This window comes from Naumovozyma dairenensis, chromosome 4, assembly GCF_000227115.2.
Source record: "Naumovozyma dairenensis CBS 421 chromosome 4, complete genome".
NCBI lineage: Eukaryota > Fungi > Ascomycota > Saccharomycetes > Saccharomycetales > Saccharomycetaceae > Naumovozyma > Naumovozyma dairenensis.
Window position 1 is genome coordinate 842,524 of NC_016482.1, and position 17,797 is coordinate 860,320.

General features: G+C 34.0%; 7 protein-coding genes across 7 annotated transcripts; 2 read left to right on the plus strand and 5 right to left on the minus strand.

The window, feature by feature from the left end:
• Positions 1 to 741: 741 nt before the first annotated feature.
• Positions 742 to 4,098, minus strand: NDAI0D03550 (Zn(II)2Cys6 transcription factor; the record flags this gene model as incomplete). The annotated part of the gene is made up of 1 exon (XM_003669864.1): positions 742 to 4,098. The coding sequence occupies one exon, from the start codon at positions 4,096 to 4,098 to the stop codon at positions 742 to 744; it is 3,357 nt and encodes a 1,118-aa protein (XP_003669912.1).
• A 1,660-nt stretch (positions 4,099 to 5,758) lies between these two features.
• Positions 5,759 to 6,277, minus strand: SCL1 (proteasome core particle subunit alpha 1; the record flags this gene model as incomplete). The annotated part of the gene is made up of 1 exon (XM_003669865.1): positions 5,759 to 6,277. The coding sequence occupies one exon, from the start codon at positions 6,275 to 6,277 to the stop codon at positions 5,759 to 5,761; it is 519 nt and encodes a 172-aa protein (XP_003669913.1).
• Positions 6,278 to 7,453: 1,176 nt separating this feature from the next.
• MPO1 (2-hydroxy-palmitic acid dioxygenase MPO1) lies at positions 7,454 to 7,963 on the plus strand (the record flags this gene model as incomplete). The annotated part of the gene is made up of 1 exon (XM_003669866.1): positions 7,454 to 7,963. One exon carries the CDS (start codon positions 7,454 to 7,456, stop codon positions 7,961 to 7,963), a length of 510 nt encoding a protein of 169 aa, XP_003669914.1.
• Positions 7,964 to 8,193: 230 nt separating this feature from the next.
• LEU1 (3-isopropylmalate dehydratase LEU1) lies at positions 8,194 to 10,551 on the minus strand (the record flags this gene model as incomplete). Its single annotated transcript, XM_003669867.1, has 1 exon — positions 8,194 to 10,551. One exon carries the CDS (start codon positions 10,549 to 10,551, stop codon positions 8,194 to 8,196), a length of 2,358 nt encoding a protein of 785 aa, XP_003669915.1.
• Positions 10,552 to 11,268: 717 nt separating this feature from the next.
• On the minus strand, positions 11,269 to 14,295 carry KAP122 (Kap122p; the record flags this gene model as incomplete). Its single annotated transcript, XM_003669868.1, has 1 exon — positions 11,269 to 14,295. The coding sequence occupies one exon, from the start codon at positions 14,293 to 14,295 to the stop codon at positions 11,269 to 11,271; it is 3,027 nt and encodes a 1,008-aa protein (XP_003669916.1).
• Positions 14,296 to 15,050: 755 nt separating this feature from the next.
• On the minus strand, positions 15,051 to 16,664 carry ATE1 (arginyltransferase; the record flags this gene model as incomplete). Its single annotated transcript, XM_003669869.1, has 1 exon — positions 15,051 to 16,664. The coding sequence occupies one exon, from the start codon at positions 16,662 to 16,664 to the stop codon at positions 15,051 to 15,053; it is 1,614 nt and encodes a 537-aa protein (XP_003669917.1).
• Positions 16,665 to 17,040: 376 nt separating this feature from the next.
• Positions 17,041 to 17,613, plus strand: JAC1 (J-type chaperone JAC1; the record flags this gene model as incomplete). The annotated part of the gene is made up of 1 exon (XM_003669870.1): positions 17,041 to 17,613. One exon carries the CDS (start codon positions 17,041 to 17,043, stop codon positions 17,611 to 17,613), a length of 573 nt encoding a protein of 190 aa, XP_003669918.1.
• Positions 17,614 to 17,797: the final 184 nt, after the last annotated feature.

A 17,797-nucleotide genomic window follows, 5' to 3' on the forward strand; every position in this document is an offset into this window, starting at 1 on the left:
GACTGACTAGAAGTTAGGCTGGAAATAAATAGTAGGCATCGGGGAAGAACGCGCGCAGCCTACGGACATTATGAAGGGAATGTAAAGAGCACTGGCTTAGTTGTAAAGGGAAGAGGTGGAAAGGGAGACCGGACCCCCGCCTGCTGACTTTCTGCCTGCCTTCCTGCCTAGGAGGGAAGCTTAGACGGACTGGGCCAAAGTTTACTAAGTAAACCAGGGCCTTTCAAGGTTAGTTAATCTCCGCCACGCCCACTTATCGTTGAACTTGTCACCTTATCGCTTTAGAAATTGGTGCCTAATTCGCCGTGGAGGGGAACTTAATTTCCTTAAGTTCCGTGGAGGTTTCACGAGCTGCTGCTGTAAACTTCACGCGTAAGCTAGCTTATATTATATGATTCAGTTATACAAGCATGACATCTGAATAAATAAGGTATAAATGAGGTTTTAGTATAGAATAGACTGTATAATCCCTTCTGTAATATGTAGAACGATTAAAAATATTTTAAATGCTGAAATTATTGTTCGGATCCTTTGATAATCAGAAATATCAATGATACCGAGAATGTCTGGGGCTACTTCTCTTGTTTACACAAATTCACGTATTATACAAGATTGTTAATGCTATCAGTTATATAGCTGGATTGTAGATGAAACGTAAAGCATAAGGGATCAGCCAAATATGCAGTTTTATTTGATTTATTTAACCCTTTGTTTAGTCAATTTGTGATCGTTTTTGTTCATTCATAAGACTGCATCTGTATACAAATCACCCCACAAAACATTATATAAATCATCAATGTCGGCATTGTTAACGAATTCATCCAATGTACCAAGATTAAATGCTGCCCCACAGTTATTTCCCATTAAATTCATCAATTCAGAGTTATCGTTTTCAGAAATAGCGTCCAATTGTGATGGTGGTTGAGTATTTGGGTACGATGGGAAAGATGAAATATTTCCCGCATTCGCATTCGTTAATGATTTGATAGACGGTAATGCCTCAGGAGTACTCATACCACAAAAATTTTGTTGGTGTATTTGTTGCTGTTTCTGCAGCTGTTGTGGAGAAGATAGTTGTTGCTGATCTTGCAGCTGTTGCTGTTGTGATAAAGGTGGGCCTGTAATATTAGCACCAGTTGTACCGTTAAGAAGGTTATGTATAGGCATATTTGAGTTTGAATTTGCCCTTGTAGTTTTTGTCTTAGATGCTGCGTTATAATTCTTCTTACTATTTCTACGTTTTTGTGGATTCTCTAAGTCATAATCTAATATTTTCTTTAACGTTAAATGAAAGCCTGATTTTTGAACTGGTTCCAGCAGGAAACTGTAGACTTTCGATTTAGCATCCAATATCATTTGTGCAATAACCGCTAAATCTGAGGATTGTCCTTCAAATGCAGTAAATAATTCTTCTCTTGAAATCTCTGTTTCTTGTAGATATCTCAATATGATGATACGACAAAGGATTGCGACAAATGACACAGTCATTCTTTGCGCTCTAATGGTGTTACTTTGTGTAAAGCCATTATTGCTTTGAGTTGCAGCAACACATGTATTACATCTCTTGAAGATATGCACCATATTGAATAAATCATTCAAAGTAATATGATTCCCTGTAAAATATCGACTTGTCAACAACAATACTGAGGCTGCACCATATCTCTGTATCGAAGTACAAGTATAAAAGTCGTTATCGACAGCCAGCAATAGGCCTGTAAGAGTTCGCCAACTCGAATATATTTCAGCCAAAATTTTACTTCCTATAGATATCACTCTCAAAGAGGGATGTGAAGAAGACAGCCTTGTTACTAAAACATCAACAGCCCCTAACATCGAACACTTAATATCCTCAAAACGTTGAACAAATGAACATGCCTCAATTTTATCAGCGAGAGCAGCGGCGCCGGTGTTTGTATTAGCCACAGAGAGATTGAATAAAAATGATGTATGAGATTTAACAGCTTCTAATCTTCTCTTGAATTTTTCCACTTCTTCAATGATTTCATTCATGTAAATTTCTTTAATATATTCTGGCTTTGATATATTCTTGATGGACGTGTACCTTTCATTATATAAAAGTTCCGAGTACAAATTACTGGCAATTTGAAGCATAGCACATTCTCCATAAGATTTAAGTTCTTTAATATTCATTTTATCGAAAACTTTTGATCTTGGAATCTTATCAACTTTTTCAATAAATTCAACCGAATTTAAGAATCCTGCTTCTCTAAAATCACTTGTCAATAAACAATTCATTTTTCTTTCATCGATAAATAAATTAGTCCCTGTTTCCAAAATAATAATTTTTTCAAAACAATAAAGCTTCCACCAAATTCTTCTTCTTCTTTCAGCAGTGGCTTCATCTAATCCAACGTAATATTCCCACCTTGGTAACCCCAACCTCATTGCATGATTGACGGCAACACAAGTAACTTTTTCAAACCCATAGAATTCCGAAGACCATAGCTGATGTTCTAATAATGATACCAATAATTCTAAATACACCAACACATCACCACTCTGCATGATATGATACAAAGTAGAATTGTAATAACTATAAGCCAAAGCCAAAAGAATTTCCTCTTCTTCACAAAAGCATGAATACGATTCCAAGGCATCTGGTTTCATTTGCGTAAACCTTGCAGGAGGAGTTTGACCTGGGATACTATTCATCATTAATTTTTCAAACCCATTTCTATGAGCTTCACACATTTTCAAGATCAATTTGAACATTGCGAAATCATCATTCATCGTGTTTAACAAATGATTATTTGTTAATGATGTCATGTTTTGAACAAACGGTTGTGGTAATCTATTGATTAATATTGCTACTAATGATTTTTCTGTGGCGGTATTGGGACTCCCCACTGAGGACGTTGTGTTATTATTATAGGTGCTTGCTGCTGATAATGGGGTCATTGGAGATGGCATTAAACTTCTTCTTCTTAGATAACTTTCTAAGGGACTTGCGATTGATATACAATTTTCATTTATTTGATGAAAAGACATATCAAATAATCTTAGTACAATATATAAAGTTTCTTTTGTGTGTGTTGATAGTGAAGGTTCTAATTGTTTTGGTTTTAAGTAAGTACGGAAACAATAACCGATACCTTGGATAGAGAAAGCTTGATATGGTGAATATAGACCGAATATTTCATCTATTAATGGTTCTTTGGAGAATGCTACTGTACCACGTTCTTTCCCTTTCATTTGTGAATCTGACCATATGGAGAAATTATTTAAATGAACTTGATCTGTGTATTTGTTTTTCATTAAATGAGTTTCCACAGACCATAAATCATTATTGGGGATTGTATTTAATTTATCGAAATTTATTTCAGGATTCCAATTTTCGATTAAATTTTTAATTTGAATATTAATATTTTTAATAGATTGATCTATTTCTGGAGAAATGGATGGACCCATTAATTCCAATTGGGATTGTACTGATTGTAATGTAATTAATTGATTTTGAAATTTTTTATCATCTTCATATGGACCAGGATCACCGTCTACTAATGTCATTACTGGTAGAGGCATTTCATCGTTTGAAACGAACTGCTGAGTAATATAAGGATTACATGTTCTTGAATTTGGTATACCCTTACCAGGAATATTATTTTTGTTCTTAGTATTCTGTTTCAGTTTGAGATTATTTTGTAATTCGTTTAAGACGATTGGTGAAAGGCTCTTGTATCCCGGCATTTTTGAATTTTCAATGTTATTTATGACATTGGTATTTTCGTTATTACTATTATTATTATTGCTAGTACTATTATTGCTATTGTTAGAATTTCCATTTTTCCTACCTCTTTGAGTAGAATAAATGCAAAGACATTGATAAGCTTCACATGTAGCACAGGGAGTTTTCCCAGTACACTTAATTTTTCGTCTTCTACAATTATCACATGCCTTTGTTACCTTATTTGAAGGTTTTCTGATTTTCTTTTCCTTGGTTGGAACATGTAGGCTAGTGGACGTAGCTTTAACGGTAGTGACAGGCGTTGAAGCGATTTTAGGTATCATAGGAGGTTGTTGTTGTAGTGTGGATGACCCATTCATATTGTTAGAATTTGAGTTCATCGGTTCTAGCATTTTTGGTACAAGTGTATATGGGAACAAAATTTATGTGGGTATCGTAGTGTACAAAAACACAAAAAAATGGTAGTATCGTTTAGGCGAAGGTGGTTAATCTTATTGTCTATTTCACCTTGTTCGTCTTGTTTTACTTCTTCTCTTTTTCAAATTTATACAGTGGAAAAGTTTATATAATGCAGTATGTTTTGGAGCTCTGCTATTTTAGATCCAGCCCAGTACGTAGCTAACAAAAAAGGTATTTCTTTGCTATCTTACAATGTTCTTTTCGGTAGATCAGTGATGATGAGATATAGTTATTCTATGTAGATGTGTTTTATTTTTTATCGTGTGTTTACTACGATCCAGATGCCTATTCATACTTTATAAGATATGTAATCCATATGTACGTATGTAAAAGGTTGGGCACACCGAAAAGGAGGGAAGGAAGGAAGATTCCGGCAGAGCGACCGAAACGCGGCGGATCCGTTCCTTCACGCCCTAAATAAAACATGAGATTCGATGGATCTCACGCACGTTCTTAATGAATGATACCTACCCTATTACTACACTATAACGGGGTAAGAGAAGGTTCCTTAGAACTTTTCCTGGTTGATACAAAACCGATATTAAAGTTTAACCCCAAAGGGTTTGTATTTACCATTTTTTAAACCTAGGATTCCATTCTTATTCCTGTACCTCCTGACGAGTAAGCCACTTATTATTTGATTTGTTCATAGTAAAACATGGAAGAGCATTACTTTACTATCTAAAAACACCGTAAGAGTTATTGAACATCAGAAGAAAAAGATTTAAACTAGACATGTAAAAAATCCTATTTTTAATCCTTCGCCAATCATTGGATTACAACCACGAAAGAACGTTATTTACAACAGAAGATGACCTATATTATCGTACGTTATATATGCAATTTAGGAATTATACCTGTTTAACGTATAATGTCAGAACTACTATTTCTCGTTGAGTTATATAGTAATGGTATAAAAACAAGTTTTAAGGAAGGATATGACAAGTTGTAGATTTTCATTAGATGGATTTACTGTCACCATTTTCTCTTTTCGGTTACGCCCTCCTAGCACTATATTAAATACCCCGTCTCATCACTTTCCTTGCTTTTTTAAAAAAAATGATGGCTAATCGACACATGTACTGTCAGCAGTACCACGTCGTGTTTCTTTCAGCTACCTCCTCTTTCTTTTTTTCACTCAAATTGATTTCAGCTTGGCATGCCCAGAATAGGAAGGAGTTATTCCGTCCAAGTTTAGTCTAGTGCATCAATATTTCCCGTACTTCCGCGGAGAATATAAATGGGAATACGGCGGAACCTCAGAGGTTCCGATTATTATAAGGTCATGTGAAACTGACAAGGAATCCATCTTAATTTTATCTTTCTTCACGTAAAGATTTTACTTCACCCTCTATAAGGCGGCAAAATGAAGATACTGTTTTTCACTTGGAACTATTTTCTGCCCTATATTAACACTAAAAGGCTTCAGCCAAATAAAGGGTTGCAGAGAGTGTATGTGGATTATACAAACATCGTAACTAGGCGTATTTTAGTTTTTTGTAATATAAACAATTGAATAAAGATATAGAATATACGAAAAAAACCGACATGAAATTTTTTATAATGAAATGGTTTTCATCCCTATAGTATTTATTAATCTTGTTCTGCAATGGCAACCAATCTTTCTTCAATTTGTTCTGAATTTAAAACAAAAAAGATGTCCTTAAGGGCAATCCCGACTTCAAGATCTTTCTTCGTAAATTCAGTTCCCAAAGAATCAATTAAATGAGCAATGGCAAATTCAACAACTTTTTCCCATGAATCTTCTTCAAGATAACTAGTTTCTTTCTTCTTGAAATAGTTTTCCAAATTTGTAGTAATTTCCTGTTGTTTAGGTCCCGTGGCTGTAGCTTTATACCCAACATAATAACCAGCTGGATCACTCTTATAAATAGAAGGTCCTAATTCTTCATCCACAGACACAAATGTAAGTATAACCCCTAATGGTCTCATATACGCTCTTTGAGTATAAATTTGTGATAAATTAGCCATCCTCTTAGCCAACACATCACATGGCATATCATATCCATATTTATAACGGAATTCAGCTGCTTCGGCTTTCGCTCTAGTAGCTGCATTTCTGGCATCTGGAATCGGTCCATTAGCTACCATCCCAATTGTCCTGGAAATGGGGAAAATATATGAAACGGTATCTGGATCTAACAGTTTATCTGGAACTTTCTTTTGATTTATTACTACGGTACAGTCCTTCCCTCTTACGGCTAGAGAATTCACATTAGTTTGATTGGTTGCTTTAAATGCATACTCTACTTGGAATAAACGTCCCTCTGGAGAAAAATCGTGATGTGTCTATCATACCCTGCGGCAGATGCAGCAGCAGCTCCTGACATATTTGGCTTCCTTTTTTAAAATTGAGAGTGATTCGTACTGTTTTTTTCTCGAGATATATTTCCCTGGAAATAAATATATCGTAACAATTAAACGTAATGTAATGAAATATGATTACAATTCCTTTCTAATAGCTTGGTTAGCGGTTCGTTCCCTTTGAAAATCTTTCCAAATCCAGTTATTTATCTTATAATCCTTTAAAGGAAGAAAAAGGTGGCAAAATTAGCTTGTAGAAAATATGAGATATCTTGGTTCTTTATAAATTTCCGCGAGTTATCCGGGTAACAGATTTACCGCGTCACAATTGTATAAAGGTCTTCCAAAAAAAAGAATTATTTTGTGACGTATAGTTTGGGGTTTGGTCCTTCCGTACAAACTCTTCACCTTTACAAATAAAGCTACATAGTTTAACTAGTTAAGGCAGCATAGTATTAAGGAAAAGACACTAATACCTGCATTTTGGTAAATTGCCCAGCCTGAGAGTTGAGGAAAACGGCATACAGTCTAATTCTGTGGAACGTAATTTTTCATTGGACCACTCAGAATCTTAATTTGAATATACTTCACCTATATATATAAAGGATAGGTGACGTTAAACTGTTCGACAATATGGAGAAAATACGTAAAAAGCAGTTCTGAGAAAAGTCTTAAAGCAAATTATATGTATAGAACACATTCAAATACCTCTCTGCCCTTCCTTTTTCATTGAAACTATTCCCATGGTTTATGCGCGTATTAAGGAACGGGTTGGAGATTCTCCAATACATTAAAAATGTTGGAGAGAGATGCAAACCTCTATTAAAAGCCAACGATGTTTTTTGCAAATCGTATTTACTAGATGAATAAAACAGATATATAAAGTTGTGTATCATTAACAGTCTGAGTATTAAGATATAAATTTCTTCTGTCATCAATAGGAAAAAGTACAATACGAATACCATGTCAGACAAATACGCTAAACTTCGCAAAGAGTTATTATTTTACAAATATTATCATCATAATAGGATTAATGTACTTATCCATTCAATCTTTGTACCAACTATACTTTTCAGTGCATGTTGTTTCCTGAATAGGATTGAATTATTTAAAGGTATAACAGTCACCAATTTATTTTCAATTGGTTATACCTTATATTACATACATCTATATCTTCCAACTGGGTTATTGGCTGGTTTAATCTTTATAATTGTTAACATAGGTCTGAAGAAAAGATGGATTCATTTATCTTTGCCAACGGAAATTACATTGTTCATTATTGGCTGGTTAGTGCAGTTTATTGGCCATGGAGTCTTTGAAAGAAGAAAACCAGCCGTTTTGGATAATTTGATTCAAAGTTTGGTATTGGCTCCTTATTTTATCTTATTCGAATTCTTATTTAAATTAGGATTCCTCCCTGAGGTTAGATCCAAATTGGAAGAGGAATTAAAGAATATCGAAAGAAAGAAATGAGCTGACAAATATTTTATTGATTTGATTTGCCTTGCTTTAAATATTGCTGTATGAAGATTAGTTTTATCAAAAACGACTTTGTTTGCCGTCGTAAATAAGTGAGTTTACAATAAATAAGTAGATAAATAGATAAATAATAAATAGGGTACGGTAAATCGATAAAAGATATCTTTGTGATGAATACCAGCTTTTCGTTAGATTTGGCCATTGATAACATTATAAATAATATTTTACCATTTTTCATGAACAATACTGAATGTTGTAGCATTGAATTTCTTCTTTGGAATATTATCGAATCTTAATAAACTGGAACCACCTTCTAAGAAAGAGTAAATATCTCTTCTTCTGGTTTCGTATTCAGTAATAAATGTTTCCTTTTGTAAAGTAAGACCAATATCATCCAAACCATTAACCAAACAATGCTTTCTAAATGGTTCAATATCAAAGTGTTCAACTAAAACTGTACCTTCAGAATCTGAAATGTTTTGATTTGGTAAGTCAATGACTAAATTACCACCCTTTTGAGCAATTGGAATTAATTTTTCAAGGATAACACTTTGTTCAATTCTAATTGGCAATAAACCATTCTTAAAAGAATTATTATAGAAAATATCACCGAACGATGGAGCAATAATAGATTTAATACCGAAATCTTTCAAAGCCCATGGAGCATGTTCTCTTGAAGAGCCACAACCGAAATTATCACCAGTAACAACTAAGACTTCAGCTTTTCTCCATGGATTAACGTTCAAAACAAAATCTGTTTCTTTATCTTTTCCTTGCTCATCTTTAACAAAACGTAACTCATAGAATAACCCATTCTTTAAACCAGTTCTCTTAATTGTTTTCAAGAATTGTTTTGGAATAATGGCATCAGTATCAACATTAGCCTTATCCAATGGTGCAGCAAGACCATCCAATTTCACAAATGGTTTCATACCCGATGCAGTTGGAGCTTGGCTTTTCTTAACAGCAGTAGTAGCAGCTGGAATATCTTTCAATTCATCATTGGCAACTTCTTCAGTAGCTTCACTTGGTTGAATGGGTTCATCGTGTTCATAAGCCTTCCCTTCAAGTGATTCAGATTCAGATTCAGATTCACTTGTAACCGCGACAGCTGGAATATCATTATCTCTATATTTGTGATCTCTAATATCAACAAAATGACCATAAATACCAGCAGCAGCGGCCATAGCTGGAGACATTAAATGCGTACGAGCCAAAGCACCTTGACGACCTTCAAAATTTCTGTTAGAAGTAGAAGCACAACGTTCATGGGGTTGTAAAATATCAGGGTTCATTCCAAGACACATGGAACAACCAGCTTCTCTCCATTCAAATCCAGCTTCTTCAAAAATCTTATCTAGACCTTCCCTTTCAGCTTGAGCCTTAACTAAACCAGAACCTGGAACAACCATGGCTTGAATAACATTATCAGCTAACTTATGGCCTTTAACAACTGCAGATGCGTTTCTTAAATCTTCAATACGGGCATTGGTACATGACCCAATGAAAACTTTATCAATTTTAATGCTCTTCAAAGGAGTGTTTGGTTCAAGACCCATATACTTCAAAGCTCTTTCCATACCAGCTTTTCTGATTGGATCATTTTCCTTAGCAGGATCTGGAACTGAACCGGAAATTGGTAAAGCGTCTTGTGGAGAAGTACCCCAAGTAATAGTTGGCATAACATCTTCAGCCTTAATAGTAATATCATAATCGAAATGAGCACCTTCATCAGAATGCAAGGTTTTCCAATACTTAATAGCTTTTACCCATTCAGCGCCCTTTGGAGCCAATGGCCTACCCTTAGTATATTTGAAAGTAGTTTCATCTGGTTTAATCATACCAGCTCTAGCACCAGCTTCAATGGACATATTACACATCGACATACGAGCTTCCATGGATAAAGATTCAATGGCTTCACCAGCAAATTCAATGACACAACCAGTACCACCGGCAGTACCGATTTGACCAATAATATGTAAAATCAAATCCTTCGAAGTGACACCTGGGTTCAATTTACCTGGCACGTTAATTCTCATATTTTTTGATCTTGCTTGGATAATTGTTTGAGTAGCCAAGACATGTTCAACTTCTGAAGTACCAATACCAAATGCCAATGAACCAAAGGCACCGTGTGTCGATGTATGGGAATCACCACAAACAACGGTAGTACCAGGTAATGTGAAACCTTGTTCTGGACCAATGGTATGGACAATACCTTGTCTTGGATCAGTCATACCGAAATATGGAACATTATGCGTCTTGACGTTTTTTTCAAGGGTCTTCACTTGGAGACGAGAGTCAGCTTGCTTAATGAATGTATCAATCGATTCGAAATCTTTTCTTGACTCTGTTGGAATATTATGGTCAACTGTGGCTAAGGTACAATCTCTTCTTCTAACTTTTCTATCAGCATTTTCCAAACCTTCGAAGGCTTGAGGGGATGTGACTTCATGAATAATGTGTCTGTCAATGTATAATAAGTATGAGCCGTCATCATCTTTGTGAACGACGTGAGCGTCGAAAACTTTATCGTATAAGGTTCTAGGGCCACTAGTTTCTCTGAAACTCGAGAATGTCATTTTTCGTAAGTCTAATTTGCGTTCAATTCCAAACAATAGTTATTGTTGTTGAGCTCTTCTCCGGGACATGATTAAAAGAAGAATGAACAACCTCCAAATTCTCAAATTAAGAACCTCGATGAACTTATATATTTTTCTCGAAGACTAGATCTCTAGCTCTGATATGCATGAAAAACCTTTAAGTCTTCAAAGGCTGCTTTCATAATAATGCCGGTGAACTGTTTCCGGTTCCGGAGAAATCCTTTTCCCTGAACCGGCAAACTTTCCGGTCGGATTTTTTTTTTCACATAGACTTTGAAGTATTTTACTGAATAAATTAAATGACACACAATTAAGGGCTGGAAACAATGCCCATAAACTGTAGTGTGTCACCAAAATGTTTATATTATCAACATGTGCATATGAGTCTTCTAACCTTTTCAAAAACGTTATCTCCTAAGCTCACCTGGAAACACGCTCTAACTTAAAGGATCTAAGCAAGTGATTACAATGCTTACAGGAATTGAGTCATTTGTGCGGTACGTATATGAGAATGACTCAGCTACCAAACTGTATAACATCTCATAATCAGGCGCTAAACATACTTCAGAGATTAAAAAATATAGTATAATATCTAGTCAGAAAGTCTTCTATTCTATAATATGTATATGGACTCTATACAATGTTTATAACCAATAAACGGCAACCGTTTCTGGGGCAAAGGGTTGGCTTCTCAGCTTAGTAGCCCGGTAGGGAGGTACATTCTAACCACCAATTAAGGATAACGCTGCTGGCAGCTCTATTGCCTCTTGTGACAAGTAACTTATTTATGAATCTTTCATGAATTTCAGGTTTATTGCATACTTGAGGCAATGCAACAATTAACCAACCTTTACAATCCATCGGAAATTTGGCTACTAACGTTCTAATCAAATCTGTGTAACAATTTAAGTCTGATCTTTGAGTATGATACAAACCATTCATTGTTTGATAAACTAAATCTTGTCCAATAGCACCAATCTGTTGCCTAGAAACTTGTAAATCTTGCTGAGTGTACTTTTTATTATTAATGACTTTTGTCCAGAATTTGCCAACTGCAATAGTGGTAAATCTTTCTTTTGCTGACAATAATTTAAGTAATTCTGGGAATATAAAAGTTGTCCAATGTTTAGAGAAGATCACTAACGATGGTTTGCAATCTAGAATTGTATTAAGTAAATTAATTGTAGTTTGTAATAAATCTGGATCTCTAGATATGTATTGTGTGTAACCAGGTAAAATAATTTTTTCAAATAAAAAATCAAAATCTTCTGAAGTTAAAATATCTTTAAAATGTTTGAATAATTTTTCTAATAGATAAACAAAATAAGGTAATGATATCGTCAATTCACAAGTTCCGATATGTGCCAATATGAAATTAATGATTTCTTGCATTGAATATCTTAAGAAATGTGGTTCATCATCTGGTACTGTTAGTGTTCTTCCCAAAATTAAACAACTAACTTCTATTATACCAGATCTATTATTAAATTCAGGGGCAGCAAGGGCTTTTTCAATCATTGCCATAATCTTATTACGGATATAAAATGGGTCGTTTTGCCAAAATTGTTGAAATTCCGGAAGTCTTTGTAATAGCTGTGTATTTTCACTATCATCAGATTGAAGCATTGATGATCCTAATTCAAGGATACAGTCTAGTAAACAATGCATGTAATCATATTGTTGTTCAGATGGAAGAACTGGTGAATTTAAGTTATTTTCAATAAGTGAACCTATCATATCAATCAGTTGAAGAATATACTTACCTTGTTCTTGGGCACCATTCTCAACACGACATTGGATAATATAACCAACTGATTTGACAAGATTAGATCTAGTAAAGTTGGAAACATTTGAATTTGGTCTCATAACTGACATTAGAACGTTGAAAAAATGTTCCAAAAATGAAGATAATTGTTGACGGCATGTTTCACAGAGTTGAACAATCGTTTTAACGATAATGGTTTCCAATTTGCCATTGATAGGGGAGCCAGAAGTTACAGTACAAGTTTCTAACCCTTGGAAAAGAGCCTCTAAACATGTACTTAATTTTGCTGGTTCGGATGTGAAATATCCTGCCAATCTACCAATTAATGCACAACTAGTTCTTGCAAAGGTCAAACTTAACGTACTATCTAACGTATTGATATTTGTATTAAGTTTTGTCATGCTATGTCTGAAAAGTAGCAAATTATTTTCAATTGTAAAACTGTTTTGTTTAAGGACATTACAAATCCATGGACTAACGGAGTCAGAGCCATCTGCTAGTAAGACACCTAACAAATAAGACATTGATTCAATTTGGTAAAGATTTCCAATATTGTCTGAAGTCGATGCATCCGCACTACCGATACCTATAATTAAAACATTCGTTAAATTAGCATGCCCCAAAATCATCCATAATGTCTGCGTTAGATCAGCTACAGCTTTTCTGAAATCATCGAATTCGTGTAGGGAAGATGAATCATTATCTTCTTGAAGAATCTTTTGTTCGTTTAACAGTGATATTTTAGGTAAGTATATATTAATAACCTGTTGGAAAATATCAGTGGAAATCTCATTTGCATTTGATTTCAAAGTATCATTAGATAATGTAGAATAACATTCTGCAAGTTCTAACCAAAAATCTACCATTCTCACAGAGAAAAATTCTTGTAACACAGGTACTAATGGGAAATTAGTCATTTGAAGAAGGACTTTAATGTATTGTTCAGAAACAGACTCACTGAATTTATCAGTTGAAATAGTTGTAAATAATTTATTACAAACATCTAAGGTATTAATTTGTAAGAAATCAACAATACAAACAGTCAAATCTTTCAATTCAGATGTCATTTCATTGGTAACCAAATAATTCATGTATTGTAACATCCATTTGTTCTGTGCTATATCACCATTTCCTGATCTTGAAATACCTAAGAATAAGGCTTCCACCTGTTCACGTAATGGAAAACTCATTAATAATGGATCATTAGCGAACACATTAGCGAAAATGGTTAAAACTTTCTCAGCGATAAGGTATTTGTCAGTATGTTCAGATGAATGGTACATAAGGTCAAGTAATTTTTGGAAAATTTCTGTCAGATCCATAGTACCATCGGAAGATATATGACGGATGGATGAGATGTAATTTATCCAAGCATTTATTGATGCGAATATCGTGTCGTCCGTAATCATTTGTTGAGAAGACAAATTGGAAACGATTAAAGCAGTAGTAGTAATGTACAAATGTTCATGAACAATTTTATGGATTTTTGTAACGGCATGCCTTTTGGCTTGTAATTTTAATAGATCTTCCACGATAATCTCTGTAAATGTAAGTAATAACTCATTGTAGATTGGAGATGATCTTACAAAATTTAGTAATTGATCATAAGGAATATTTGAATCAATAGCGTAACGAAATATTTCGTTAATTTGATTACTTGAAGCTACCATATCCCAATTAGGAACATTATTAGGATATTGAGAAAATAAGAAAATGATAGTATTGATTGGATTATTCCAAGTATCGATTGTATTTGGTATAGGTTCTGATTGAGATCCTGATTCATTGATATTGTTGAAGAGAAAAGATAAGTTAGACATCAATTTCTTAATGATCATCATCAAAACAGTCCTTTGGTTTGGATTATTGGCATACATAAGTCCATATTTGAGAAGGAATAATAAATTTGCTTTCAACAATTTCCACGTGAATTCTTTAGAGCTGGTATTTGTATTCATTTGCACAGTCAATGTTAGTGCCCCAAAATATTTCACGTTAGGAGAATATAGGTCTTTGTCCAACAATTCTATAGCTAGGTGGAATCCATCGTCTGATTTTTGAATTTGTTGCAACGTCTGCTGAATTTCATTCACATCATAAGATGGATGTGGTGAGTATAACTCTTCAATGTACTAAACATATACATATAAATGGTGAAAAACCATTCAAAGCATCAGGAGGTTAGTATAAAGTTATGTTGCAGGTTCAGATTAGTTTACCAAGTGTGACAGGAGGGTTACACGGGGTATATCTTTGGGAATTTTCGTCTTCAAATACAGTGACCGTTAAAAAGTACATACTTTAACAACGTCTTCGATACTATGCATGTTTGTTGGAATGGTTTCTAATATACCTTTATTTAAGTATCCTTGTTATTGAAATTTCAAAGACTTAAAAGGTATCAATATGTTTGGATATCCATCCATCAAATTTTTTTTCATGTCAAATTGGTAAATGTACTATATCAAATGTCGAAATTTCATTAATAATAGTACTTTCCTTACCGAAGTACGAAAAAGATGCCAAGGGCGGCTAAATTCCCCCACTCTTTAAAGGACAAATCCACAGTGGGAGACAACTTTGAAAAGGTGAATTATCAAAAGAGAACAACAATATACCAATATACCAATCGGATTGTTCAATGAATCCGATTGGTATATTCCCTTGGTAGCATCATATCTATGTAAATATGTAATGTATATATTATTTATGACTACTGGCATACTAACAATACCTCAGCTGCAAATGATGGACCCAGTATTCTGATTAAGTTACACACAGCTGTCTTAACTTGCTTACTCTCATCTAAGATGTTTTCTAAACGTCTAATACCAGTAAATGGGGAAAACTCGACGACAAGCAACTCAGCGAACACACCATCAATACGGTTTCCGCCTTCATGTTCCATAAAATACATTAATTGCCACAATGGCATCAATCCCGGTGAGACAGAGGGAAATAAAGCATATCTAGCACTCTGTTCTATATATTCATCCTTCGGTACTAAATTCAAGACATTCGAGGGTTCTATTGTGTATTCAATATCCTGTTCTGCAAACAACTTTACTAATTCTTCAATTCCACCATATGCAGATCCATCCACCCCATATACTACCTCTGCTCTATTGATATCAAAATCCTTTGTATTAGTAGTTTCAATATTTTCCGGCAATGCTGCTCTTAAAGAAGGCTCTCTCTTATCCACACAACTCGGAAAAGGTAAGTTAATCTCATCTTCAATATATATATCACCATTTCGCATACTATCATCATTTATCGTAAAAAATTTGCTTTCAGATATCATACCGTTAACTTTCAAAAACTCTAACGGTACAAACTTACCATTACAAATATCTAACAATTCTCCACCGTAGGCCCCCTTGTAATTCATTTTTGGACAATCATCAGCGTACAAACCTAAATAATAATATTTTTTACTTTCCCTTTCAACTAACGCCAATTCCCTTAAGGCACTAATTTTACCTAGGGACCAATCTCTATAATCCGGATCCCAAATGAAATATACAGATGAAATACCAGTTGGTAAAATATCAAGAACTGATAAGGCAATCAGTTTATCATCATAATAGTAGCACTCGTGGACTGGTCCACTGACTTCCTTTTGTGAGGCAATTCGAATATCATGTATTCTTGCCTCATTAAGTTGTTTCCATTGTTCCTCAGTTCCAGTATTAGTGAATGGACAATGACAAAGAAACCTTTCAAACCCCTTAGGACTATGATCAAAATCCTTATGGACGGCTTCTTGATATCTAGCAAAAAGGAGATATTTTTCTTCTGAAAATACGGCCGGTTCATAAACAGTTTGGAAGTTTGTAGATATCATTTCTGCTTCATTCAATTTTTCAATAAAATCATAAGGTTTATTTTTGTTTGCTTCACTTTTTTTTCTTAACTTCTCAAGTTGTTCTGTTGTAGTAATACGTTTTGTAAATTTATTAATGGCAGATTTGAATTCTTTAGTAATTTTAAACTGTTTTAAAGATGTTCTAATTGTGTATAATCTACAACAATTACGTAACATCTCCGTTCTATAAATGAAATCTCCTGATCTTCTAAATCCCAAATTACAAAGCCTTTCATATTGTCTCACATTCATTTTCATTGCTTGAAATCCAATACTAGAATGTTCAATTTGTAATTTATCTTTCAACACATCAGTCCTGTACTTTTCAAAAAATGATTCGAGTGCAAAAAAATACCTGGGGTCTTTTTTTTCACCTTTACAATATCCACAATCCTCTGCAGGATGACTGAAGTACATGGGTGCCGTTATTATTAAACGGTCTGAAATACCGGGATCCATTTTAGATTGCTGATACTAGTAATATTACAATTTGAAATTCAGCCTTGAGGTAGTACAACTGTTAGCCACGTACTAATATAGGTAACTTGAAGTTGATACCAAATCAATTGAGTTCTATGTACATCTTATGTGTCCCCAAAAAAATATCATATAATTTACAACTTGTTTGGTCTCTTTAATTTTTCAAAATCGATATATAGTGAAATTTCACCACAGCGACATGAATCATCTCAAAATGTAGGAAAAAGGTGCTGAATAATCAATCAATCAGTTGTAAACCATCAAGTAAATAAACTTGAAAAGTTTATCAACAACCTCCGTTTTCTTATACCATTATTTCAAGAACGAATTAGTCACCAAAAAAATATACAACCCCATGTCACTATCTTTAAGGAGATTTTTCATCCAAAAACGTACATTAACAACGTTTTACGAGTTATTTCCAAAAACTTTCCCTGATAAGAAACCAATATGGTCGATAGATCAAACTAAACTTCGAAAAGAATACAGAGCTTTACAAGCTCAACACCATCCAGATATGGTAAAGGAAGGAGAAATTGATAAACAATCTACTCTACTTAATAAGGCATACCATGTATTGAAAGAACCATTGAGAAGATCTCAATATATGATTAAACTTTTACATGATATAGATTTGACTCAAGATTCCGTTAAGGAAAAGATTACTAATAGCGATCCTGATATTTTAATGAAAGTTATTGATATTCATGAGCAATTAATGGAAATAGAAGATGAAAATGACGTTAACAAAGTTCGTCAAGAAAATCAAGAACGAATCGATGCTATTGAGAAAAAATTAACCGACGCTTTTGAAAGAAAAGACTTTGATACTGCTATTAAACTGACTGTTGAGCTTAAATATTGGTCAAATGTTGCTTATGCTATTAAAGAGTGGGCCCCTGGTAAAGAAATACATTTGAACCATTGAAAAAAAGAATGAATATTGCTAGTATCGTGTAAATATAACAAAAGATTTATGTAATGTTTGTATTTCTCCTAATCGCTTTGAACTGCGTATATTATAGGTATGTATTTTACAATTTTTTTCTTCTTACGTTATATAAGCTCCATTTTATGAAAAATGTAGCTGACCAATATATATATATATATAT